Source organism: Narcine bancroftii, chromosome 8 (genome assembly GCF_036971445.1).
Source record: "Narcine bancroftii isolate sNarBan1 chromosome 8, sNarBan1.hap1, whole genome shotgun sequence".
In the NCBI taxonomy this organism is placed as follows: Eukaryota; Metazoa; Chordata; class Chondrichthyes; order Torpediniformes; family Narcinidae; genus Narcine; species Narcine bancroftii.
The window spans coordinates 150,917,933-150,940,258 of NC_091476.1; the positions used below are offsets into that span (position 1 = coordinate 150,917,933).

Consider the following 22,326-nt stretch of genomic DNA (forward strand, 5'->3'; position numbering starts at 1 on the left):
ACTCCCAACCAGCAGCATCTGTGGAGCCAGAAGCAACGTTTCAGCTCTGTAGCATTCCCTCAGGTTTGACCTTTTATTTTCGAGGCAATTATTTTCAGAAAAGAAAACCCAGATGTGGATTTAATCTGGAATTGCTATTTAAATATTACCAGTAAACATTTTACTGAAGTGACTGCTTCCAACAAATGCCAACCTGTTGTGTTCGGTGGAGGAGCAAATGGAATGCAGCAAATGACTCAGTTTTACTTCCTTCTATTTCACCCATAACCAAAAATGGCATTTTAAAAAAAAATTGCAGCGATTAACTCAACCCGCGTAAGTAACGCAGTAATTTGGGTTTCATGTAGAGTTAATAAATCCTGTTTGTGGTTGGTTCGAGGGAGTATTAAATAGGACGCTGCTTCCTCTGGACGAGATGCTGGTAGGTGGTGTCCTGACTGCATCGGTATATAAACAAGGGAGACGGTGCATGAGACTCAGAGAGACAACGCCAAGTGCAGGATCGCAGAGCAGCACAGCAACTATTTTATCGCAGGGACTTGGTTTCCTCCACTGATCTTGTCCAGAGCAAGAATGGGCTGCAAGCTTCTGGGATTACTGAGTGTGGCGATTCTTTTCGTGTTGTTGAAAAATGGTCAGTGCTTATTAATAAAGCGACACTTTGCATGGATGTGATTTGCTGCAATGAAATGCTACCTCTTAGAGTCGGGGAACGCTGGGGAGTCGGACAGATGTCATCGTTCAGCATTTTGCCCCCTCTCTTGGGAGTGGGGGGGGGATTTTTTTCGGGGTTTGCTCATTTATTGGCGTGACATCAGGTGAATGTTAACCAGGCGCTTGTGGCACGGATCGTGCTTCCAGAGGGACGAGATTGGAAAAATGTGGTTGCGTTAATTGATTAGGCTTTTTTTTTTGGAGGGGGTGTGGAAGGAGAGGGGGGTGGAAGGAGAGGGGGTGGTGGAAGGAGAGGGGGGTGGAAGGAGAGGGGGGTGGAAGGAGAGGGGGGTGGAAGGAGAAGGGGGGGTGGAAGGAGAGGGGGGGGTGGAAGGAGAGGGGGGGTGGAAGGAGAGGGGGGGGTGGAAGGAGAGGGGGGGGCAATTTAATCCTGAGAAAGGGGGCATCATGAAGAATTTGAGCTACGTTCTGCTGTTGGGATCGTTTTGATCCGTCAGGAAGAGACTGGCTTGAATGCCAGGGTCGGGGAGTCGCGGCAACTTAAAAAAAATCTGCTGCAAAGAGCAGCGGGAACTTTTCTAACTTCAGCAGAAGTTTTTCGTGTTTGCAGTGCGGCGAGTGAGATTTTGTTTTGAGAAGTCGCATTCTTCGCTGCAGGTTGTGGCTTCAGCTTGTCGGGGTCCGGCCAGAGCAGAGCCCTGCATCTCCGACGAGAGAAGCGCTGTTCCTGCAGCAGTATGAAAGACAAAGAATGCATCTACTTCTGCCACAAAGATATCATCTGGGTCAACACACCAGGGTAAGTGAAGCTTGGGCGAGATGTCTTAAGTCAGAAAATTTGTATAAAATTGGTTGGGGGGGGGGGGGGCACTCGTCAGAATATTCGCTTTGCATTTGCAATTGCTTTGGCAATTGTTTCAAGCTCTTATTCTTTGAGAACGGGGACAAACGAAAAGAACAGTTGGAAACAAGCGACCGACCCAAAATCCGCAAAAGGGAACAGAGCAGTTATGACCAGTCGTTCACAATGGAGTGAACACCTCGAAATGCTAGCGCGATTCAGCACCTTCAGGAGATGTATTGCGGATGTTTCGGGCAAGAGCCCCTCTTGGCAGCCCTCGCCCCTCGAGTCGGCAGCAGGCTGGAATGTTGATGCGGTGGCTCTCCTTGAGAGGCTCCCTCACTGACTTGCTGAGTCTTTCACCCTTGCCCCTGATCCCAGGACTCGAACGCCAATCGGCCTTGAAAGTGACAAGTGGAAAGCAAAATCTGCTCAATGCCGCCGTCAGATGACACCATTGTCACCGATTGCCTCTCCCCCCCCCCCCACCCCACACCCTACCACCCCCTCCACCACCCCCTACCACCCCCTCCACCACCCCCTACCATCCCCTCCACCACCCCCTACCACCCCCTCCACCACCCCCTACCACCCCCTCCACCACCCCCTACCATCCCCTCCACCACCCCCTACCACCCCCTCCACCACCCCCTACCACCCCCTCGAGTCTGCAGATTCTGGCATCAGGCAAACGTGAAACGGGAAATTCCCCTGCAGGCACTTCCTATTAAAGGTAGAACAGACCAAACACCGGGGCTAAACCTTTGCCAGTGAGGAGTGGTCTTGTGTGAGAGGCCAAATCCCCATTCCTATCCAGGGACATTAAACTGCTGATTTACTGGGATGCAAGTGTTGAAAGGGGCTTTCGACAATGCTCTCACCCGCCCATCACAGTGCCCAACAGCTCCTGCTTCGCACCATCACCCAGGGGGTCACTAATTGTTCTGGGTTCAGATGAGATGCTGTTGTTTCTTCCATGGTTTCAACAACTTCCTCCTGCCTTTGGGTAACCCTGGTGTCAGCCCAAAGCCAACACGAAGCTCTCTGCCAGAAAAGATGTGCCTTTCATAAGCCCTGAATCTTTGACCAATTGCATCACAGAGACAGAATTTCAAGAGCACCTATTAGAACATAACTTATAAAACAATGGGCTATAAGTTGAGGAATGTGGCAAATGTCTTCACACCCTCCTGTTCCATAACCTCTGACATTGCTCCAAGTTCCTCTTGATTTGGACTATGCTCTTCATCTATGGAAGTCATTTGGTCTGATGCCCATGAGGGTCTGGACCTGCATTCTCAACCTTTTTTGCTGCTCTGGCCCTCTAAGGACTCTGCTCAAAGTTTATGCTCCCCTTCCACCTTCCCTGTAATGCAGTCAAGTTTTGATTTCTTCCCTATTTCTCTCCTACTGACTACATTAAAAAAAATTGCATTGGTTGAGGTGAAAAGAAAACAAAGCTTTTACTTTAAGTGTTGTTGCCCCCAAGGCCCCGTTAAGAATGGCTGCTCCTGAATTGCATCTTGAATGGTCTTGTCCTCTAATTTTCTCCTTAAGACTTGTTTATTTGATGAAGAATGTGATTACATATCCTAATAAGTCTGGCTGATTGTCAATTACTGTCCTTATCATGATTCAATGAAGCTCCTTGAGCATTCTACCCTGTTCAAAAGCCAACATCAATGCAAGGTTGTCACCTTTTGCGCCAGCTTTCTATATCTAACCCTGCTTCACAGCTATTTATGTTTGATTCATTTAAAAAAAACAGTAGTTTTAATCTATAATTGTTCAAGTTGCAATTTTGCTGTCATGTACTGCTATTGTTCAAACTCAGTGCAGTTTCAATATTTGGAAAGGATCAACGATGCCAAGTTGTTTTGCTCAAAAGGTGGGTGGACCTTTTCCCAATAGTGCTAATTATGCTCTATTGAAACTAAATATCGCAAAAGATATAAACACCCATAAAACAACATTTCTGCAAGGTTTGAATTTCCTTTGATTGCAGATCATTGTGCTTTACACTACCATAAAGATTCACCATGGTAATCTTTCTGATCTGCTTTCTTAACAGAAAAACCACACCTTATGGTTTAGGAAGTCCAGCAACACGTCGCAAAAGGTCAACTCCAAGGTGCAAATGTGCAGATTTCAAAGACGGGGTGTGTTTACAGTTTTGCCATTTGCATGCAATGTAAGTTTTATTTTTAAATATTACCCAAGGAAACTTGAACCCTTTTGCATAAAGCCTGTGCTAACAGAAAGCAATGTTCTTGCAATGTGCAGAATGGAAGGATTAGGCATCCCCAGGTGGCAGGAGAGCATGTCACAGATCCACGTAGTCTTGTGTTTCATTCACTTGAGTGGGCTCTGGTCATGATGGTGAATGTCAAAGGGAATCAGAAAGCAAATCTCTTCCAGTAGCTGGCAATTCAGCCACATATATTTTGAAATGGAGAATTATTGAAAGCGTTGACCAAAAGAGACCTACTGCCAGGTTTAAGTTTTCTTGCAGTACCCTCAGCCAGCTCATGTGGAGGATTGAGATAAGCCAAGATGTCAGATATGACATTCCTCCAAGTCAAAAGTCAACATGTGTCCAGGGACTTGGCACAAAATTCAGGTTGGCTCTGCAGTAAAGGTCAATGGGCAGACTGCACCACTGGACTTGTCATATTATGGGTGTGCCTCCATCTGCCCCTATTTGTGGATGGGAAACATTCCACAATCCCATTTTGAAGAACTGTAGAGTTCTCCCTGGTGCTATACTCAACATTTCACCCCAACCCACCTGACAAAATTATTGGGTGATCATCTTATTCCAGTGAGTTGCACCTTCCTGTGCGGAAATTAACTACAGGATTTTGTACAATAGCAATGTTTCTACAAAATTTATCCAAAACACTTTGGGATATCCAGAAGTTATGAAAGGAAGAATGTGAAATGACAAGTTCCTCCTTTCTATTTTAAAGGTTATGGGAAATCCTTTCTTTTAAAATAAAAAGTCTAATAACTGTTCAAAATAAATAATAAGTATGTAATTATAATTTAATGTGCAAAACATAGATCAGTATCTGGAAAAAAAAAGAGGTTCAGGTTTCAGGTGTCAAACTTTGAAGGGTGTTGACGAAAGATCACACTTGTAATCTTCAGAGGACAAACAATACTTTTAGCTCATTTAATATTTATGACAGCTCATTTGTCAGGAGGCAAACCTGTTACACAGGTATGAATGCTTTATGTTGCAAAAAGAGACTAAGGAATTTTATTTTCAAAACAAAAGAGTAAGAGAGATGTAGCGTTGTACACCATGGAAACAGGCCAATTAATGAAGCTATCCAAGTTGCCTAACTGAGCCGGTTGCATTTGCCAGAATTTATCCCATAAACTTTTCCTATCCATATTCCTGTCGAAAAAATGTACAACTTGATAAATATGATACCAACAAACTAAAGGAGTGGGGGTAGAATTTGATGGCAATTTTCATAATTTATCATTTCGACAGGATAGAAAAGGGAGAAAGAAACTTTTCAATAATTACAAGAAACTCTGGGGAGATTGCGTGCAATTCTAATGCAGGACGAGGTAATATTCCAGAGCACCTAACCCTGAAAATCGATGGGATAGTAATTTTCAAAATAGGAAAAGATCTCTGTTTAAAATGGAGAAGCAAACTTCAGGCTTTTGGAAGTGGCTGGGAGTGCAATTAATTGCCAATTGTTTCATGGGTTGAGTGAAATGTACTCTTGCGCCACACAATCTAAGTGTTTGGGGGGGGGAACAACGTTCAGCTCAAAATTGACAATATCTGAAATGAAGCAGCCTGATATATGCATGGAATTTAAAAGGGCAATAGTTCAAAGGTGCCATTTGTTTTAATTCTTCAGGAGAGACAGCGGTGACCTGCGGAACATTCATATAAAAGGGCTAGAACACCAAAACCGGTTGAGCTCCAGAACAAGTCAACATCAAGTAATGGAACGTTCACATTTGGGTCGGATTTTAAGGTAAATTTTAAACAAGGAAAGAAATGCAATATTCTTTTGTTGTTGTCAAACCTGACCGTGGGCATCATCCTCAAGACTCACTGCTCTCTGCTGTTTGCCTTTGTGATGGTGAACAATGGAATTTTTGTGACTGCCAGGTTGGTACCAGGCAAGAGTCATGTGAAGGATGTTTAGTGAAATTGCTCCCATTTTTATAACCCAAATGATTCACGGTCATTTTTAGTTCCAGACTTTTGTTTCAAACAGAATTTCAAACTGGGATTTGAACCCCCTAATAACTAAGAAATGCTCTATTTTTTATTTTTTTTAATTTTTTATTTTTCACACTATGAACCATACTGACCAAAATACACACAAATATTTCCCTCTTAAATATAAACAGTATTTTCTCCCCTTTTCCCCCCTCCCTTCCCTCCCTCCTTCACCCCCCCCTGCCCCACCCACTCAACGTTCAACATATTAGATACATTAAACCCATTAAACAATGTCATCACACAATGAAAATAACAAGAAATTTGTGTTTTCTACTTTTACATACTGGGTCAGTTCATTTCGTCTTCTCCTTCTGTCATTTTAGAAAGATATTATACTCTCAAGCATTTGCTCTTCCTGCATGCCACCATGTGGACCTCTGTCTCTTTGTCGCACACAAGCAGATAGTCCTGATTGGAGCTGTGCATTTTGAAGGGGTGGGGGAAAATGGGTAGAAAATGAAGAATTGTGAAGAACTTTAGTTTCTTTTTTCTTCAAAGTAAAAGTTTTTTTAAAATCTTTTACAGACAAATAGCACTGTCAAATGTTCAGTCTGCTGAAAGGAAGAACTTTTCAAAGAAACAAAATCAGGTTAATTTGACACAGCAAAAGCAAAACCGAGCTGAGAGATGAACTATAAAGGCAAAGTTCGCTCCTTCCACAGAGGAGAGGGAGAGCCATCTTTGGCTTCTATTCTTCCAATGACGGCATGTGTCGTGGTGCACGGAGAGAACCAGAAGATAGAGGGAGTGTTGGAGAGACGAGTCCACAAGTATGATCCAGTGGGTGTCAAAGGCTTGCTTCCCTGTTGGAACTGGATGACAGTTGCAATAGAAACGAAGGGAAGTGACACGTGGATTGTAGAAGGAAATGGAGCTAAAATGCTCGAAAGTTTTGCTGAAAACAAGCCACTCATAACTATTCATTATATTTTTAAGCTAGCAGCATTGTTAAAAGAGAGGAGAAAAGACTAGCTCTGAAACATCTACCTCCACAATATGACAATGTTCATCTGTTACACAGCTTGAATGGAAGCAAAATGATATCCATTTCCTGGAACATAGGATTGTCGTGAGGTGCCAGAACTGAAACCACATGCCTGCTAAAATGACTGAGCACTAAAATAGCCTCGCGGGTACCTCAATTCCTGCATCCATTCTGCTGTCCTGTAGGAAGCAGAAGAGTACTTTTTTCTTCTTGTCTGCAGTCTTGGCTTTCCTTGGGGGTTTTGAGTTTGGACCAAATAGTTACTGGAGTTGAAGCAGCAGTGGAAAGAACTGAGCTGCAGTAATCCTTGTCGGAGATGTGCGAGCTGATCCTAGATGAGTCGAGTTACTGCTGCTACTTGCCATTTGCTGACTGCCTCTTACCTCCCCTCCCTCCGTGTGCAGGTGCCCACAGTAATGTGGTGCGGTGGAAGCATCAGACACAACAGTGTCACTGTTAATAGCAATGAGGGTTCTCCTACAGCCAGACGGCCGAAGATTCGTGCCCAGGTTCACACTTGGGTGCGACATCAATTGACACCTGGAGCGCCTAGAATTATACAATTGCAAAACAGGAGAGTCTGCAAGAGAAGAACAGAAAAATCAGATGAGAGAAAATAAATGTAAATATTTAAAAAAACGGGTTTACTGAACTCAAAAATCTGTATCAAAGACAAGATATTGTAGATTATTAATAATTTTTTTTGGACACAATAATTCTCATTGGTGATGAGTAGCTGAATATTGCTAAATTCATCTGAAGTTCCTCTGTTCATTATTTCAGCACACATACCCCTTTAGCCCCTCTAGTAAAACCGCTGAAATGAATGTTCTGTGAACGCAATGTATTCACTTGCTGACAGCACTCAAGTCAACATCATTCTACTTTCAACTTTATACCAATGGTAGTCTGCCTTTTAAGTGTCTACAAATGCAGATCAAGTGACACTTATTGTTGGATAGGCTGTTTTCCCCACTAAAAGGCATCACCTTTTACCCTATTTAGCCAATTTCTAGGCAACTCATTTCAATATTAAACTTGCAGGCAAGAAACGAGGAATAGAGAGCAATGCAGTTCAACCATTTCAATAGACGGGTAAGAAGATGTGGACAGCACATCTGTTGTGAATAAATGTGACATGTAAGACACACTACATGTCAGTAAATTGCAGGTCAATGGTAATATGATTGAAGGCAGGAAGAAACCACCAAATCTTCAATGTGTCTCAAACAATCTTCACTTGCTTTCACCCTCTCTCTCACACACATCTGAATATCCTATGATATCGTGGGAGAAGCAAAAAGTTTGCAGTGGGCGATGGAACAGAATCCAAAAATCTTCATTTACATTTCCTTGGCCAAATATAGCTAGTCATGAAGATCTTGCCTTGATTATCTACCATGTATCCAGGATACTCTTGTATGAAAGAAATTCCAAAGCCCATCTGTGTTCTTAAGGTGTAAGGTGCTTTGTAAATCAGAGAACTATTTGACTAAGATAATTATCCAATTATATCATGTATTGTTCAATGATGGTGACCAAACTCCAAAGGGAAGACACTGGACTTGTTTATTGGTTACAGTATGTAAGAAGGCCATGCTTTGCTTTCCACAAGGACAAGATGCTTGAACTCAAGGGTCTTGTTCTTAATTATGATCAGGTTATTAAAGTTTTGGCAAATTCTTTCAAAGCCTGTGGAAAATTGGTCTCTGGTCCAGTCAAGTCTTCATCATTGAGAAGACAATCATGGGACGTGATGATCTGGGAGCACAGTTCAGTCCAATTTGATCAGTAATGTTACTGATCAAAATCCTTTCTGTACACAAAATTAAAAGCTTGCACCGTAAGGCAGATAAAGATTTGCCATTAGCAGATGCTCATTCATATCCATCAGAGAACAAGACTATCTTCAGGACAAATATTAATTTATTATTGACGATGCCACTTATAGTGACAAGGTGAACAACATTTCAATGATTAATTATAAGGCATATTTAATTAATTTATGATTAATTGTAAATTATTGTAATTTTCTATACTTTGGAACAATTGTGATTATCATCTACCAATGAAATAAATATTTGTTTTGATCAATAACCAGTGTTTGTCAATATTTTTGAAGAAATTGTGCCTCATGCATTTTGTTGGAATTGGAGATAGTGCTGGGATCTTCATACTGCCCAGTTAAGTGACTGAGAGTCATAGTTTTTCAGCCCAGAAACAGGCCTTTCAGCTCAACTTGTCTCTGCTGACCAAATTATCCCTAAACAAGTCATATTTGACCATTTTCTTTTAAACCTTATCTATCCATGCATGGTGAATGTTGCACTCGTAACCGCCTCTATCACTTCCTCTGGCTGCTTCTTCCACAGATCTACCACACTCTGTGTGTAAAATTTGTCCCTCCGGTTCCTTTTAAATCCTTCCCTTCCAACGTTAGATCCATGTTCTTTGGTGTTGAAATCCCCTAACCTGGAAAACTAACATTTATTTCTGCTGCAACATATGTAGATCATAGGTGAGGCAGGAATAGGGACTTATTAATTTCCCTCATATGTCAGTAGTCGCAGAGAATGATATGAGGAAGAGGTTTTTTTTAATGAAAAGTTTCTAAATATAAAATTTTTAAAAATGTAATATTTTAGACATACACACTGTTACAGGCCATTTTGCCCCATCAGTCCATGCTGCCCAATTTACACCTCGTTAACCTACACCCCCCTGGTATATCTTGAAATGATGGGAAGAAACCAGAGCCCCCAGGGAGAACATACAAACTCCTTACAGACAGCGGAGGATTTGAACCAGGTCCCGATAGCTTGTGCTGTAAAAGCGTTGCTCTAACCGCTACACCAACCATGCCATCCCAATATCTGATGTCTGATTGGTGTGTGAATGCTAATAACAATGACCTCATGCTCCCTGCAGAGGAGTGTGATATAAACAGAAATGATCTCAGAAGGAACCTGGATAGGCCCTTGAGAGAAATTAACTTGAGAGAGTCAGGAAATGGATCTGACTGGTTTGCTCTACAGAGATGGCATGAATTTGATAGACTGAATAGCCTCAAGTGCTTCATGGTTGAGGGGGAGAGTCAATGGAATGGGCTAAGTGCCTGACTCTTCCATTCCAGTGGAATACCACCTTTATGAGGAGTTGCTTGTTTAAAGTGAATCATAAAATAATGGGTAACGCTGCTCATATTTACTGTTGGAAAAATAACCTTGGGGCCTAACTCACCTTCAGTTTGAAATTAGTCATGGGAGGAAATCAGCGAGCATCTGTGGAGGGGAATGAAGAGTTGATGGTTGGATCAGACCGTTCATCAAGATTCAGTCTTGATGAAGGGTGTCGAGCTGAAACATTGACTTTCCATTTTCCTCCACAAATGTGGCATGACCCACTGCAACTGTTTTCTTTACTCCAGTTCTTTATTCCAGCATCCGTCATCTCAAGACGTCAATTTGCCAGTGATGATTGCTTTGAAATTACAATTCACACCTTGTAACGATTAAAGTAGGATATTTTTTCCGAAGGAATTAACAACCTGTACAAATTAAGATCAGCAGTTGGCTGCTTGGCACATCCATATATTTATATGAAATGGTAATTTACGCTATCAGGGAACAAATCTGCCTTTTCAGGACAAATGTTAATTTATTACTGGCAACCTGTGAATCGCTAAACTTGGATGTGAAAACAGGAGGCATAATTAGTAGGCAAATAACACAATAAGTACTGGTGTTGTGGTTTGTCAGGAAGGGTTGGGTAAATCTACAAGACACTTATCAGATAAAAAATTTGGTGGAGCTTTGGATGGTGCAACTGAATCTTGCCAATTGCAATTTGGGAAACCAAACTCAGTGATTGTTTGGGAGCTGTTGATAAACAAAGGGGCCAGAGTTCAAGTCTGAAATTCCATGAAAGTGACAACACAGAGATAGATTGGTGAAGAAAATACACTTGCCTTTAGAGGTCAGGGCATAAAATATAAGAGTTAGAACATTATGATGCAAGTTTATAAAACACAGGTTTGACCAGACTTGGAGAATTGTGTGCACTTCTGGTCACTAACACTGTAAGAAGGATATGCTTGTATTGGAAGCAGTGCAGAATTCCAATGCCATCTACAAATTTGCCAATGATATCATGGTCATCAGCAGAATCACAGATGACAATGAGGAAGCAGACCAGGGTGAGAATGATCAGCTCGTTGAGTGGTGTCGCAACAACAATCTAGCACTCAATGTTAGCAAAACTAAGGAATTGATTGTGGAGAAAGGGTAACCAGGAGAACACAAACCAGTTCTTAATGTGGGGTCAGCAGTGGAAAGGGTCAAGAACTTCAAGTTCTTGTGTGTCAAGATCTCAGAAGATCTATCCTTGGGCTTTCATGTCGATGCAATCAAGAAGAAGGCTCACTAGCGGCTAAATTTTGTTAGGGGTTTGAAGAGATTTGGTACGTCATTAAAGACTTCTGCAATTTTAACAGGTGGACTGGTACGTCAAGCATTCTGACTGGTTGCATTACTCTCTGGTACAGAGGCACCAATGCACAGGACAGGAAAAGGCTACCGAGAGTTGTGAACTCGGCCAGCGCCGTCATCAGCATTAATCCACTCCATTAAGGACATCTACAAGGGGCAGTGTCTCAAGAAAGCAGTCTCTATCATCAAGGACCCTCACCAACCAGGCCATTCCCTCTTCTCACTGCTACCATTGGAAAGGAGGCATTCTGACTGGTTGCATTACTCTCTGGTACAGAAGCACCAATGCACAGGACAGGAAAAGGCTACCGAGAGTTGTGAACTCGGCCAGCACCGTCATAAGCATTAATCCACTCCATTAAGGACATCTACAAGGGGCAGTGTCTCAAGAAAGCAGTCTCTATCATCAAGGACCTTCACCAACTAGGCCATTCCCTCTTCTCACTGCTACCATTGGAAAGGAGGCACAGAAGCCTGAAGATGGACACCCAGTGGTTCAAAACTGTTGTTCCCCTCGGCCATCAGATTTCTGAAATGATAATCCACTCTTTGATATCAATTTATATTAATCTTTGCACCTGCAAAGCTGCTGCAAAACAATGAATTTCGAGGCACGTGTTCATGACAATAAATTCTGATTCCGAGATTGTCCGGATTGGTGGTCTTTATTGACAGGCAACGATGGTGATGCACCATCTATAATCACAAAAGACTGAAGTTGTGAAAGAGATAGGGTTTTATTAACTATAGACTGGAACAGCTGTCAACTGATCGAGCCAGAGTAGAATGGGAAGCATGCAAAGGGCTATCTGTAGGATCGGTCTTGGGTGTGTCCAGCCGGCAGTAGCCAATCATAGCTTAACAGTGGTTTACCCACAGTTTTTCTTTGCAGCCAAGGTAGCTGAGGGATGAACTGATAAAGGGATTTAAATTATAAGCGGCAACATCTTTTCCCTGTAGTAACGTAGACCAGGCAACCATTTTGAGTAAAATCAGACAGCCATCTTAAGCTGCCAGTTGCATGTCTCTTCCCCACCCCCCTCCTCCCATTCCCAGCCTGACCTGTCTATCCTTAGTTTTCTATCCTTAGCTTTCTAACTTGAACAGAGTCCAATTTTGCATCTGGTACAATTTTTAGCTGAAAGGTTCATCTTCACTGTTTTTGTTGACTAAAATATGAATTAGTTTCTCATGCCATTTCTGCTCTGCTTTATTCATTAGTTGTTGTTAATAGCATCACTCTGTTGAAAATAGATTCTGTTTGCTCAATAGTTTTTGATTGGTTGTGGGACAATATGTGTTGAGATAGTGGGTGTTGAGATAATGGGTGTGTTGCATAACCAATGATGGAGTGGAGATTGGGCAGCTGGAGCTGAGTATTTCTGGGAATGTGACTAACTGGAGTTGAAACCAGTTGCACTGTCATGTCTTTAATGATAGAAGATTGATACTGGTGGATATATTTGCTCTCCTCAGAGGTAATGCATTCTATTTGAAACAAGCAAACTTTACCTTTCTGTCTTTTATTGAACAGTTAATTTCAATTGCATACTTAATGAGGTCACTTTATCCAATGGTTTCATGTGAAAATTAAGAATATATTAACTTTTCTAATGGTTGCTGGTTCTTTTAATAAAAAAAATAGTGCAAGAAATAAAAGTCATAATGTTTCAAAAGGATTTGTACATCAATATATTGAAAATCTAACTTAAACAGTAGTAAAACACCAATCAATAAGGATCCACAGCACCCAACATGCACTCTGTTACCATCAGGAAAGAAGTACAAGGGCCACAAGACTTGCACCACCAGGTTCAGGATCAGCTGCTTACCCTCCACCATCAGCCTCCTCAACAGCAGGGACTTATTTAAGGGCTCGACATTTGAACTTTATGGATTTCATTTTCTATCTCTGAATTGCACGGTCAGTTTGTTTACATTTATGTGTACATTGAGTCTTTTTTTTGCACTGCCAAGAAGTGGTAATTCTGCCTCACCCACAGGATAAAGTATCTTGGGGTTGTAAGTGATATCTTTTATGTTCTCTGATAATAAATCTGAAGGTGATTTGTGTTTATTGGTTAATGGATAATTCCCATTCTGAATTACCCTTGAGAGGATTGTAAGTATGCCTTAAATCACTCCAAGATTACTGATGAAGGATCTAACAGGATGATGATGCTCAGATCTAATGATCATAATGCCACTGAATATTAAGGGAATGGAGTTAGACTATACATTGTTGCCTGACAATTATGCAGAATAAATCTTGCTTGTCACTTCTCAGCTCCAGATTAATTGTTGTTTTAGTTTTGTGCATATGGATGTGGACCGCTTTGAACTGAAGATTCTTGCATAGAAGCAAGGTTTTTATTTTCCAAAGGAATCCAGCATAAGAACTGAGGACTAAATTTAGGGATGTTATTATAGGACTGGGGAAAGAGCCCTTGGGGGTGGGGTGGGGTAGGGGGTGGGGTGGGAGTGGACATCAGGCCTACAGTTCAGAATACTGCCATGAGAATCAGAACAATGTCCAGATTTGGAGGTGCAGAAAATGAAGTCAAACTTGTAATTCAGAAATGAATGTACTAGTTGAGCAAGCTAACACAGCCAGAGGTGTAGAGTAAGAAAGGCTGCAGGAATAAATGCGGTGAATGATGAGAAAGAAAATTAAAAGGCAACTAAGGAAAAATTCTACCTATAAAGGTTTCAAATTGTAAATCTTTCACACATACTTTTATCATGGAACCCATAAATTCTTTCCATGGGGTGAAAAATTAATAATATTTGTCAGGATCCAGAGTTAAGTACATCAGACTAGGTTGGGAGGGTAAATCTGGCAAAGGTTGGATTGGATGACTGACACATCAATATATTAAAAACCTAAAACTGCTGGAGAACTCAGCAGGTCACACAGTGTCCATGGGAGGTAAAGATATATTGTACCTGCTTGTTGTTCGTAACTTGAAGGGCTCAACCTGAAACACTGGTAATATATCTTTACCTCCTAAGAATGCTGTGTGTGACCTGTTGAGTTACTCCAGTGTTTCAGTGTTTTTACTGCAATCACAGCATCTGCAGACTTTTGTGTTGCACTGGCATGTCAATAAGCTATGTCTTTTACCTCTCTCTTGGATAATTTCAGCTTCCAACAGATCATTTCTGCAAGCTTTGTCAATAAAGATTGAATTAATTCAAGGTACAAAGTTTTTATGCTTTAGTTTTGTGTAAGAAATTTTGATTCTCTGTGAATTGAATCTATCATTAGCCTTGACGCAAAACTAAGACTCAGAATTGGTGATGCTATCCAACCAGACATAGAAATGGAGAAACTGTAGCGGCGACTATTCTGTTACTGAATGATCTCGCAACCAGACGGGTTAAGTTCAGTGAACAAAACTAGTTTATTGAGGTCTGCCTGGCTGGTCTTGTGCTCCCAGCCTGGACCTGGCTGAGAACCGAGCTGACGGCCCTGACGTCGCCAGGGTGTCATGTGGGCCGCAGAGCACGGGCTTCTGAGCCTGGTGCCGAGGTCGGGGATAAACCCCCAATGGCGCCATTTTGGCCGGCTGCCCTGCCGCGTGCGTGACACGTGGGGCCGGTTTGCCTGCCTAATGGCGTGCCGCCACAATACCATTAATATGATTGGTGGTACAAATTCTGTCACAATTTCTTCTTGCCTCTTGCGATTTGAACAACTTGGAATGTTGACACAATAGTTTACTCTATCTGCATGAGTGTTAAGTGAGTTCAAAAGTTGTCATTCAAAAATTGAACTGGTAAATGCATTGTAATTAGGTACATTAAAAAAAACAGAAAAAATGATTACATGAAAAATGTGTGTACTTTATAAGAAAAGTAAATAGTGACTTTGCCATATCTTTGATTTGTTTACTTGGGCTCTTGAGCCCAAAATATTCCTTGCATTATCGAAGCATGAGGTCAGCAGTGCAGTTTGAAGCCAGGCATTATCTTGGGCAAAGTCACCAGCTTGATTGGCAGCCACTCCATCCTATAGCCTAAATGTATGCTCTATATAGGTGCACTGAGTTGAAGTAATAACATGTGCTGCAGTGAGAATCTTTCAAAAACATTTCTCAAAACACACCACCTCAAAGATCTGGAGGCAAATGTGCAGCAGGGAACATCGTGAGAGAACATTGCAAGTTACTATACATACAGACTGGAAATAATTTGCCATCTTTTATTATCCCTACCATGGAGTCCCTTGCCCAACAGGGCTTTGCAAGCACCTATACCCTATGGTACCCTATTGGACAACTTCCTTTGCAAAGGAACTTAAAGATCTTGACCTAGTGTTGGGAGAAAGGAGGATCTTGACCTAGTGTTGGGAGAAAGGAGGATCTTGACCTAGTGTTGGGAGAAAGGAGGATCTTGACCTAGTGTTGGGAGAAAGGAGGATCTTGACCTAGTGTTGGGAGAAAGGAGGATCTTGACCTAGTGTTGGGAGAAAGGAGGATCTTGACCTAGTGTTGGGAGAAAGGAGGATCTTGACCTAGTGTTGGGAGAAAGGAGGATCTTGACCTAGTGTTGGGAGAAAGGAGGATCTTGACCTAGTGTTGGGAGAAAGGAGGATCTTGACCTAGTGTTGGGAGAAAGGAGGATCTTGACCTAGTGTTGGGAGAAAGGAGGATCTTGACCTAGTGTTGGGAGAAAGGAGGATCTTGACCTAGTGTTGGGAGAAAGGAGGATCTTGACCTAGTGTTGGGAGAAAGGAGGATCTTGACCTAGTGTTGGGAGAAAGGAGGATCTTGACCTAGTGTTGGGAGAAAGGAGGATCTTGACCTAGTGTTGGGAGAAAGGAGGATCTTGACCTAGTGTTGGGAGAAAGGAGGATCTTGACCTAGTGTTGGGAGAAAGGAGGATCTTGACCTAGTGTTGGGAGAAAGGAGGATCTTGACCTAGTGTTGGGAGAAAGGAGGATCTTGACCTAGTGTTGGGAGAAAGGAGGATCTTGACCTAGTGTTGGGAGAAAGGAGGATCTTGACCTAGTGTTGGGAGAAAGGAGGATCTTGACCTAGTGTTGGGAGAAAGGAGGATCTTGACCTAGTGTTGGGAGAAAGGAGGATCTTGACCTAGTGTTGGGAGAAAGGAGGATCTTGACCTAGTGTTGGGAGAAAGGAGGATCTTGACCTAGTGTTGGGAGAAAGGAGGATCTTGACCTAGTGTTGGGAGAAAGGAGGATCTTGACCTAGTGTTGGGAGAAAGGAGGATCTTGACCTAGTGTTGGGAGAAAGGAGGATCTTGACCTAGTGTTGGGAGAAAGGAGGATCTTTTAATGGCCTACTCACATTTTGGAAGGAAAATACTTACTTTTTTTTGTGAAATCTTTTGCATGTTATGACATTAATTTTAAAGTGGTATCACTATGGGAAATGTGGAACCAAATTCAGTGCAACAAGATCATGCACTAATGGAATAGACCTACTTTTGTTAAATGTTCATGGATGTATACTGAGCAGAGAGAATTTCTATTCACCTTTTCAGAAAATGCAATGCTTGTTTTACATTGACGTGATAACAGATGAGAGCCAGGTTTTGTCTCTGATGCACAAGAAGAAGAGCAGTCGCAATGTGGTGCAGTTAGCAGAGCTGCTGCCTCAGTGTCAATGACCTGGGTTCAGGGTTGGTGTGAAGTTTGTACCTTGGTCACAGGAAGAAGTAGATTTCCTTCAAGCCCCCCCCCCCCCCAATTTCCTGCCATATCCCAAAGATCAGTGGCTTGGCAGGATAACTGAGAATATGTGGAGAAGAAAAGGTGGAATTAGTGTGTGAATGGAGGCATGAGATTCTTTTCCCTGTGGGTGAGGCAGAATTACCACTTATTGGTTGCGCAAAAAACTGTACTTGAAAAGATATGTACACATGTAAACAAAAAAAGTAAACAAACTGGGCAATACAGAGAGAGGTTAAAAAAAAACAATAATATGCAAAGTAAGGGTCCGTAAATGAGTCCCTGATTGAGTTTATTGTTGAGGAGTCTGATGGTGGAGGGGTAGCAGCTGTTCCTGAACCTGGTCGTGTGAGTCTTCTGGGAGCTACCATATACCTCTTGATGGTAGCAGCGAGAACAGAGTATGTGCTGGGTGGTGTGAATCATTGATGATTGCTGCTGTTCTCCAATGGCAGCATTCCCTGTAGATGTTCTTGATAGTGGGGAGGTTTTTGCCTGTGATATCCTCGGCTGTGTCCATTACCTTCATCAGAGCTTTAAGCTTGGGAGTATTGGTGTCCCCATACCAGACCAGACTGTGAGATCTATTCAGGAGCCTGAAGGCTGCAGGGAAGAAACAGACTTGTTGTTGCACAATTTCACTCTTGAACCTTCTCCAATGGGAGGAGGGAGAAGTGAGTGTGGCTGAGATGGGAAGGATAGTTCAGTGTAGTAGTGAGAAGAGTTGATGAAGGGGAGGAAGGTCTGTGTGATGCTTGGAGTTGCACCTTCTGATCTTGGGAGGAACAACTCTTGTACCATGCTGTGATGTACCTAGCTAGAAGTAAAACACTAAAGTCTGCAGACACTGTGATTGAAGTAAGCACTTTCACTCTATCTGTACCAGTGAAGAGATCTCCCTGTGACCAATCACTTCCATTCGGCACCACATTCCCAAGCTGACATGTCCTTGACCTTGTGTACTATCCCACCAAGACCAGTTGTAAATTGGAGAAACAACACTTGATTTTTCCATCTTGGCTCTCTCCAACAGAATGGCTTTAACATTGATTTTCTCCGATTTCTGCCAGCGTATGCTCCATTCTCCCTCCCTTTCCCCTTGTCTTCTTTCCTCCAGCTCTCAAGTCCCCTTCCCTCTCCATTCACAGTCATCCCATTTCTCCCCCCCCCCCCCCCAATTTGTTGATGTGCCTCCCTCCTTTATGCACCTGTTTCCTCCTGCCTTTGGGACCATGCTCCTCCTCTCTCCCCACCATTTTTTTCATAACTTGATGAAGGATTCAAGCCTGAAGCGTTGGCTGTACACAACAGTGTACATTTATGTTTGCTACATAAAGTAAACTCTTCACCAGGTGAGGTTCACACTCACTGTGTTTTTAACCATGCATCTGGCTTGAATGCTTTTGATAATGCAGCTAAAGAATTTGTCAAATTCTACTGACTCAAAACAATCACGTAAGATGTCCTCTATTTCCTCAGACCATCTCAGAAATATTTTGCCACCACGCCCTCCGTCCCTCCCTATTTCTGGTTCCACGCAGGAAGTGAAGATGTGTGAAGGAACAACAGGCATTCTTAATTGTGCAACAAAGGTCAATGGTGATAAATGGGAAAGTGTGCAGATGCTGGGGTTGAGTGCAAAACACAAATGGTGAAACTCAGCAGATCATGCAACAGCCGAAAGAAGAAAAGGGTGACCAATGATTCGGGTCTGGGCCCTTCCATAGGAAGTAAAGGGTGACCAATCAAAGCTCAGGCTTGAATTGTTAATTACCCTTTTCTTCCTATGGATGCTATGCGGCTTGCTGGTTAAAAGGGTTGCGGCCTCCAATGGGCCAGGAGGTATATTGATGGGAAGTGGATGTTACACTCTTGAAGTTGGCTTCATTGAAATCCCTTGCTATTAAGAGTACAGCTCTGGATACTTTGTTTTGAGGCGGTGGATGGAGGCTTTGCAGATTGTACTTCCAGTATAAAATTTTGTATTGAATCTAGTTCAGATTAAAATAGAATCAAGACATGATGGGTGATATCAAGCTTTTTGCATTTTGATCAGTATTTGAAGGGTTCATTCATGGTGACACATTTCAATATTCTTGTGGTGATTTGGGCTGATTTCTTTCAAGCCTGTTCATTTGTTTAATGCTTCTCCATTATATTGATATGTAGCATTTATGAGATTACTAGGTTTGTTTTAGCCATGTAGTAAAGAATTCTGCCCTACTTCTAATGGACTTTTAGACTTGGGTGGTTCAGCTTGCTTCGAAGTATGGGCAGTGAATGAGCAGGCAGCTTGGCTAGCCTAGTGGTTAGCACCACATTATTACAGCATCAGTGGCCTGGGTTTCAATCAGTGGTGCTGTCTGTAAGGAGTGTATGTTCTTTCGTGTCTGTAAATTTCCTCCAAGTTCTCCAGTTTCCTCCCAACCTTAAATATTAGAGGTTATAGTTTAATTTGGTGTAATTGGGCAACATGGATTTAAATGGCTAAAATCAGCTTCTACCATGTTGTAAATAAAATTTAATGGAATTTCTTTTGTAATTTTTGTGGGAGGTGATTGTAAATTGGGCAATTCCATGGAGTCTCAAAAAGAGAGAAAATGCTCAGGCAGCATCTGCGGAAGCAAAATCAGCTGATGTTGCGGGAAGGAGGGTCTTTGCTTGACCTGCTGAGTTCCTCCAATATTGAGATAGGATGTAGCTGATCACATTGTCAAATACCTCAGTTCATGGAAGCTTCAAGCACCACCTCATTTTCCAACTAGGAATATTACGGACCCCGAGATTCAATGACAGTCAGCAATTTAAGTCAATGAATATTTTGTCTATTTCCAATTTCTCACTGTTATAATGTGCATCTTGGCATGTGACATGGTTGCAGATTCAATTATGAAGATTTGTGCAGAGAGGTTTTTTCCCTTGAGCTGGCTGAATATGAAGATGTAATGCTCAATTGACTCAATAGGATTCTTTGGACTGATAAAACACCTATTAAATTTGTAACTAAAGTATAAATGCATAGTGATTGAAGCAAAACTCCTCATCTCTGCCTTTGTCACCAGCTACTCCCACAATCTTCTGTTTGGCCTTATTGCAACTTGCAAGTCATCCTATTACCCATGTGTTCACTTGATTACATTGGTCTTGGTCCAAATTCTAATCATTCCTTTTAAATCCTTCCACATCTTTATTCTTGCAGTTTTATTAACTCCCTATTTGAAACCTACAGACCTCCTGATTTCCTCCATTTCTGGCTTTTGCAGATTTCTAAATTGCATAATTTCTCTTGTACATTTGTTCCCAGAGCTACATTACCAATCTTGGCTTTTTGAACAATGGTCTGCAACTGATTTTTTGTATTTGCAAGTTCTCTACTGCAGATGCAATAACTTAACCTGTCAGACGGTTAAAGAGTAAACTGCTATCTTTTTACAATTGCTTGCTAACAGGATGTATATCACTTATAGATGCCATCCAATGATCTCATTGTAATATGCTAACTCAAACCTCTCCAGCTTTTCTTGCAAGCAAATAAATTAAAAGTTAAAATTCTCACTTCACTTGGTCATAGAAAGGTGTATTTCTTTTCTGTGTTTTGAGATTGAAAACATCGGGAATATCATTTACTTTTGACTAGTAGAAATTTTGGACTAAGTTTTGCAAATCCCTAAAATACTGCAGAATTAAAATGAAGCATGTTACAGGTCTTCAGTTGTGCTGAAGGAAATGGGAGGCCAGGTCAGGAAGGAATCGATAATATGTCACTCATCCTGAACCTGGGTTTTCATAATAAAATTTACATCAATAACTGCTAACACTTTTTTTAAATTGCCATTTGATTCCCGATTTATTGTCCGAGTACATGCACGACATCACACACAACCTTGAGATTCTTTTCTTTCTGTGGGAGAGGCAAAATTACCACTTGCAGTGCAGAAAAAACCTAACTAATCACACATGTAAACAAATAAACTGACTATTGATTTGTCTCTCTCTGTATAAAACAAAGTGCACAAGTAAGAGTCCTTAAATGAGTCCCTGATTGAGTTTGTCATTGAGAAGTCTGATGGTGGAGGGGGAGCAGCTGTTCCTGAACCTGATGGTGCGAGTCTTGTGGCACCTGCATGTCTTTCCTGATGGCAGCAGCGAGAATAGAGTGAGTGCTGGGTGGTGTGGATCCTTGATGATTGCTGCTCTCTAATGGCAGTGTACCCTGTAGATGTTCTCAATGGTGGGTGGGGGGGGGGGGTTTACCTGTGATGTTCTTGTCACTTTTGTTATGCTCTAACAACCCTTTTAAATTTTATTTGGAACTAAAGGGACTTTGTTAGAGGGAACAGAGGTAACAGCAATGGACAATTAACAAGACAATGGTAAATTCAAAATAATCATTTTTTAATTAAACTATTAACAACATCTCTGAACTTGCTTAACTCTATATTTAACCCCACTATGTGTAAATGTAAATTGTGTGTTTGTAATTAAAGTCCCACTCTGAAAGTCAATCTTTAAAAGTTCAGCATCATTTTAGTCTTGCTTGAAGGTCTTAAATTCTCAGTTCAGAAATAATTATAAAGCACTTTTAAACATTATATCTTCAGGCCTCTTTACTTGCAATGTGGCTATTTTCTTCCATGATAAATTCACAAACCCAGACAAAGTTTAAACAAATGTGTTTATCTCTTTCCATGATCAAGTCACAAACCAGACAAGGGTTAAATGGAGTGGCCATACAAAAATAAACCCAATAGAAATCTGTCCTTCTTTCCAGAGACAGTGGAGTGGTCTTCCTTATTTCAAAAGCCACTGATTCTGTGTTCCCCTTTTCCCAGGAGGAACATACACAGCAGCACCAATTCTGGTTAATGTAACTCAACTCTGTCTTTCACAAGGTTTCAACCCCTCTACAGGGTTTTGACTTCAGCAAACTCCAAGCTGAACCGATTCCTTTAACTCTCATTTTGATAATATATTTCTCCCATTTCTTGTGTCACATGATATGTATCCGAGAACTCTGCTTTCCTCAGAACTAAAATGACCTTGCATTCATATAAATGCTTCTGAAATAATAATTGCTCTTTCCAATATCTAAAGAGCCATCATAAATCCTTTCCATCTTCTTGACTCTAACTTAAATCAGCATCCATTTTTGTCTCGTACTGGCTTCTGTCTTCTATCTCAAAGAACTATGTGTGTTTAAGATGCTAATGTGTTGTCATTGTGCTCCTGTAACCACCCACAACTAACTGCAGTAAAACCTCATTAGAACATGGTAGTTGGGGTACCAGATTTCGTACTTCATTACAGCAGAGTCGTGGAACAGATGCATGTATGTCAGAGTGCCCACAGATAATCAAACCCAAATATTACCAGTTTTCAAAGGAT

The 22,326-nt window shown here is 41.7% G+C and overlaps 1 protein-coding gene and 1 long non-coding RNA gene across 8 annotated transcripts in view; one reads left to right on the forward strand and one right to left on the reverse strand.

The window, feature by feature from the left end:
- Positions 1–403: 403 nt before the first annotated feature.
- Positions 404–22,326, forward strand: part of edn2 (endothelin 2) — a 28,430-nt gene continuing 6,507 nt past the window's right edge. Inside the window, exons 1-5 of one of the 6 annotated variants that reach the window (XM_069895334.1) lie at positions 404–634; positions 1,333–1,474; positions 3,588–3,707; positions 5,401–5,520; positions 11,252–12,809. In XM_069895334.1, coding sequence (XP_069751435.1) covers positions 574–634; positions 1,333–1,474; positions 3,588–3,707; positions 5,401–5,520; positions 11,252–11,387 — 579 coding nt within the window. In that variant the 5' untranslated portion in view covers positions 404–573 and the 3' untranslated portion in view covers positions 11,388–12,809. Of the gene's footprint in view, positions 635–1,332; positions 1,475–3,587; positions 3,708–5,400; positions 5,521–6,299; positions 8,857–11,251; positions 12,810–13,021; positions 13,137–21,260; positions 21,315–22,326 lie in introns of those variants that run through there. The other 5 variants (XM_069895337.1, XM_069895338.1, XM_069895339.1 and 2 more) reach the window with 5 other exon arrangements.
- On the reverse strand, positions 1,046–5,623 carry LOC138741374 (uncharacterized). Of its 2 annotated transcripts, none has more exons than XR_011343476.1 (3): positions 5,577–5,623; positions 1,742–1,916; positions 1,046–1,402 (listed from the first exon to the last, which is right to left on the reverse strand). It is a non-coding gene; the product is annotated as an uncharacterized lncRNA (long non-coding RNA). The 2 variants fall into 2 exon arrangements; XR_011343475.1 differs by having other exon boundaries at positions 5,572–5,611.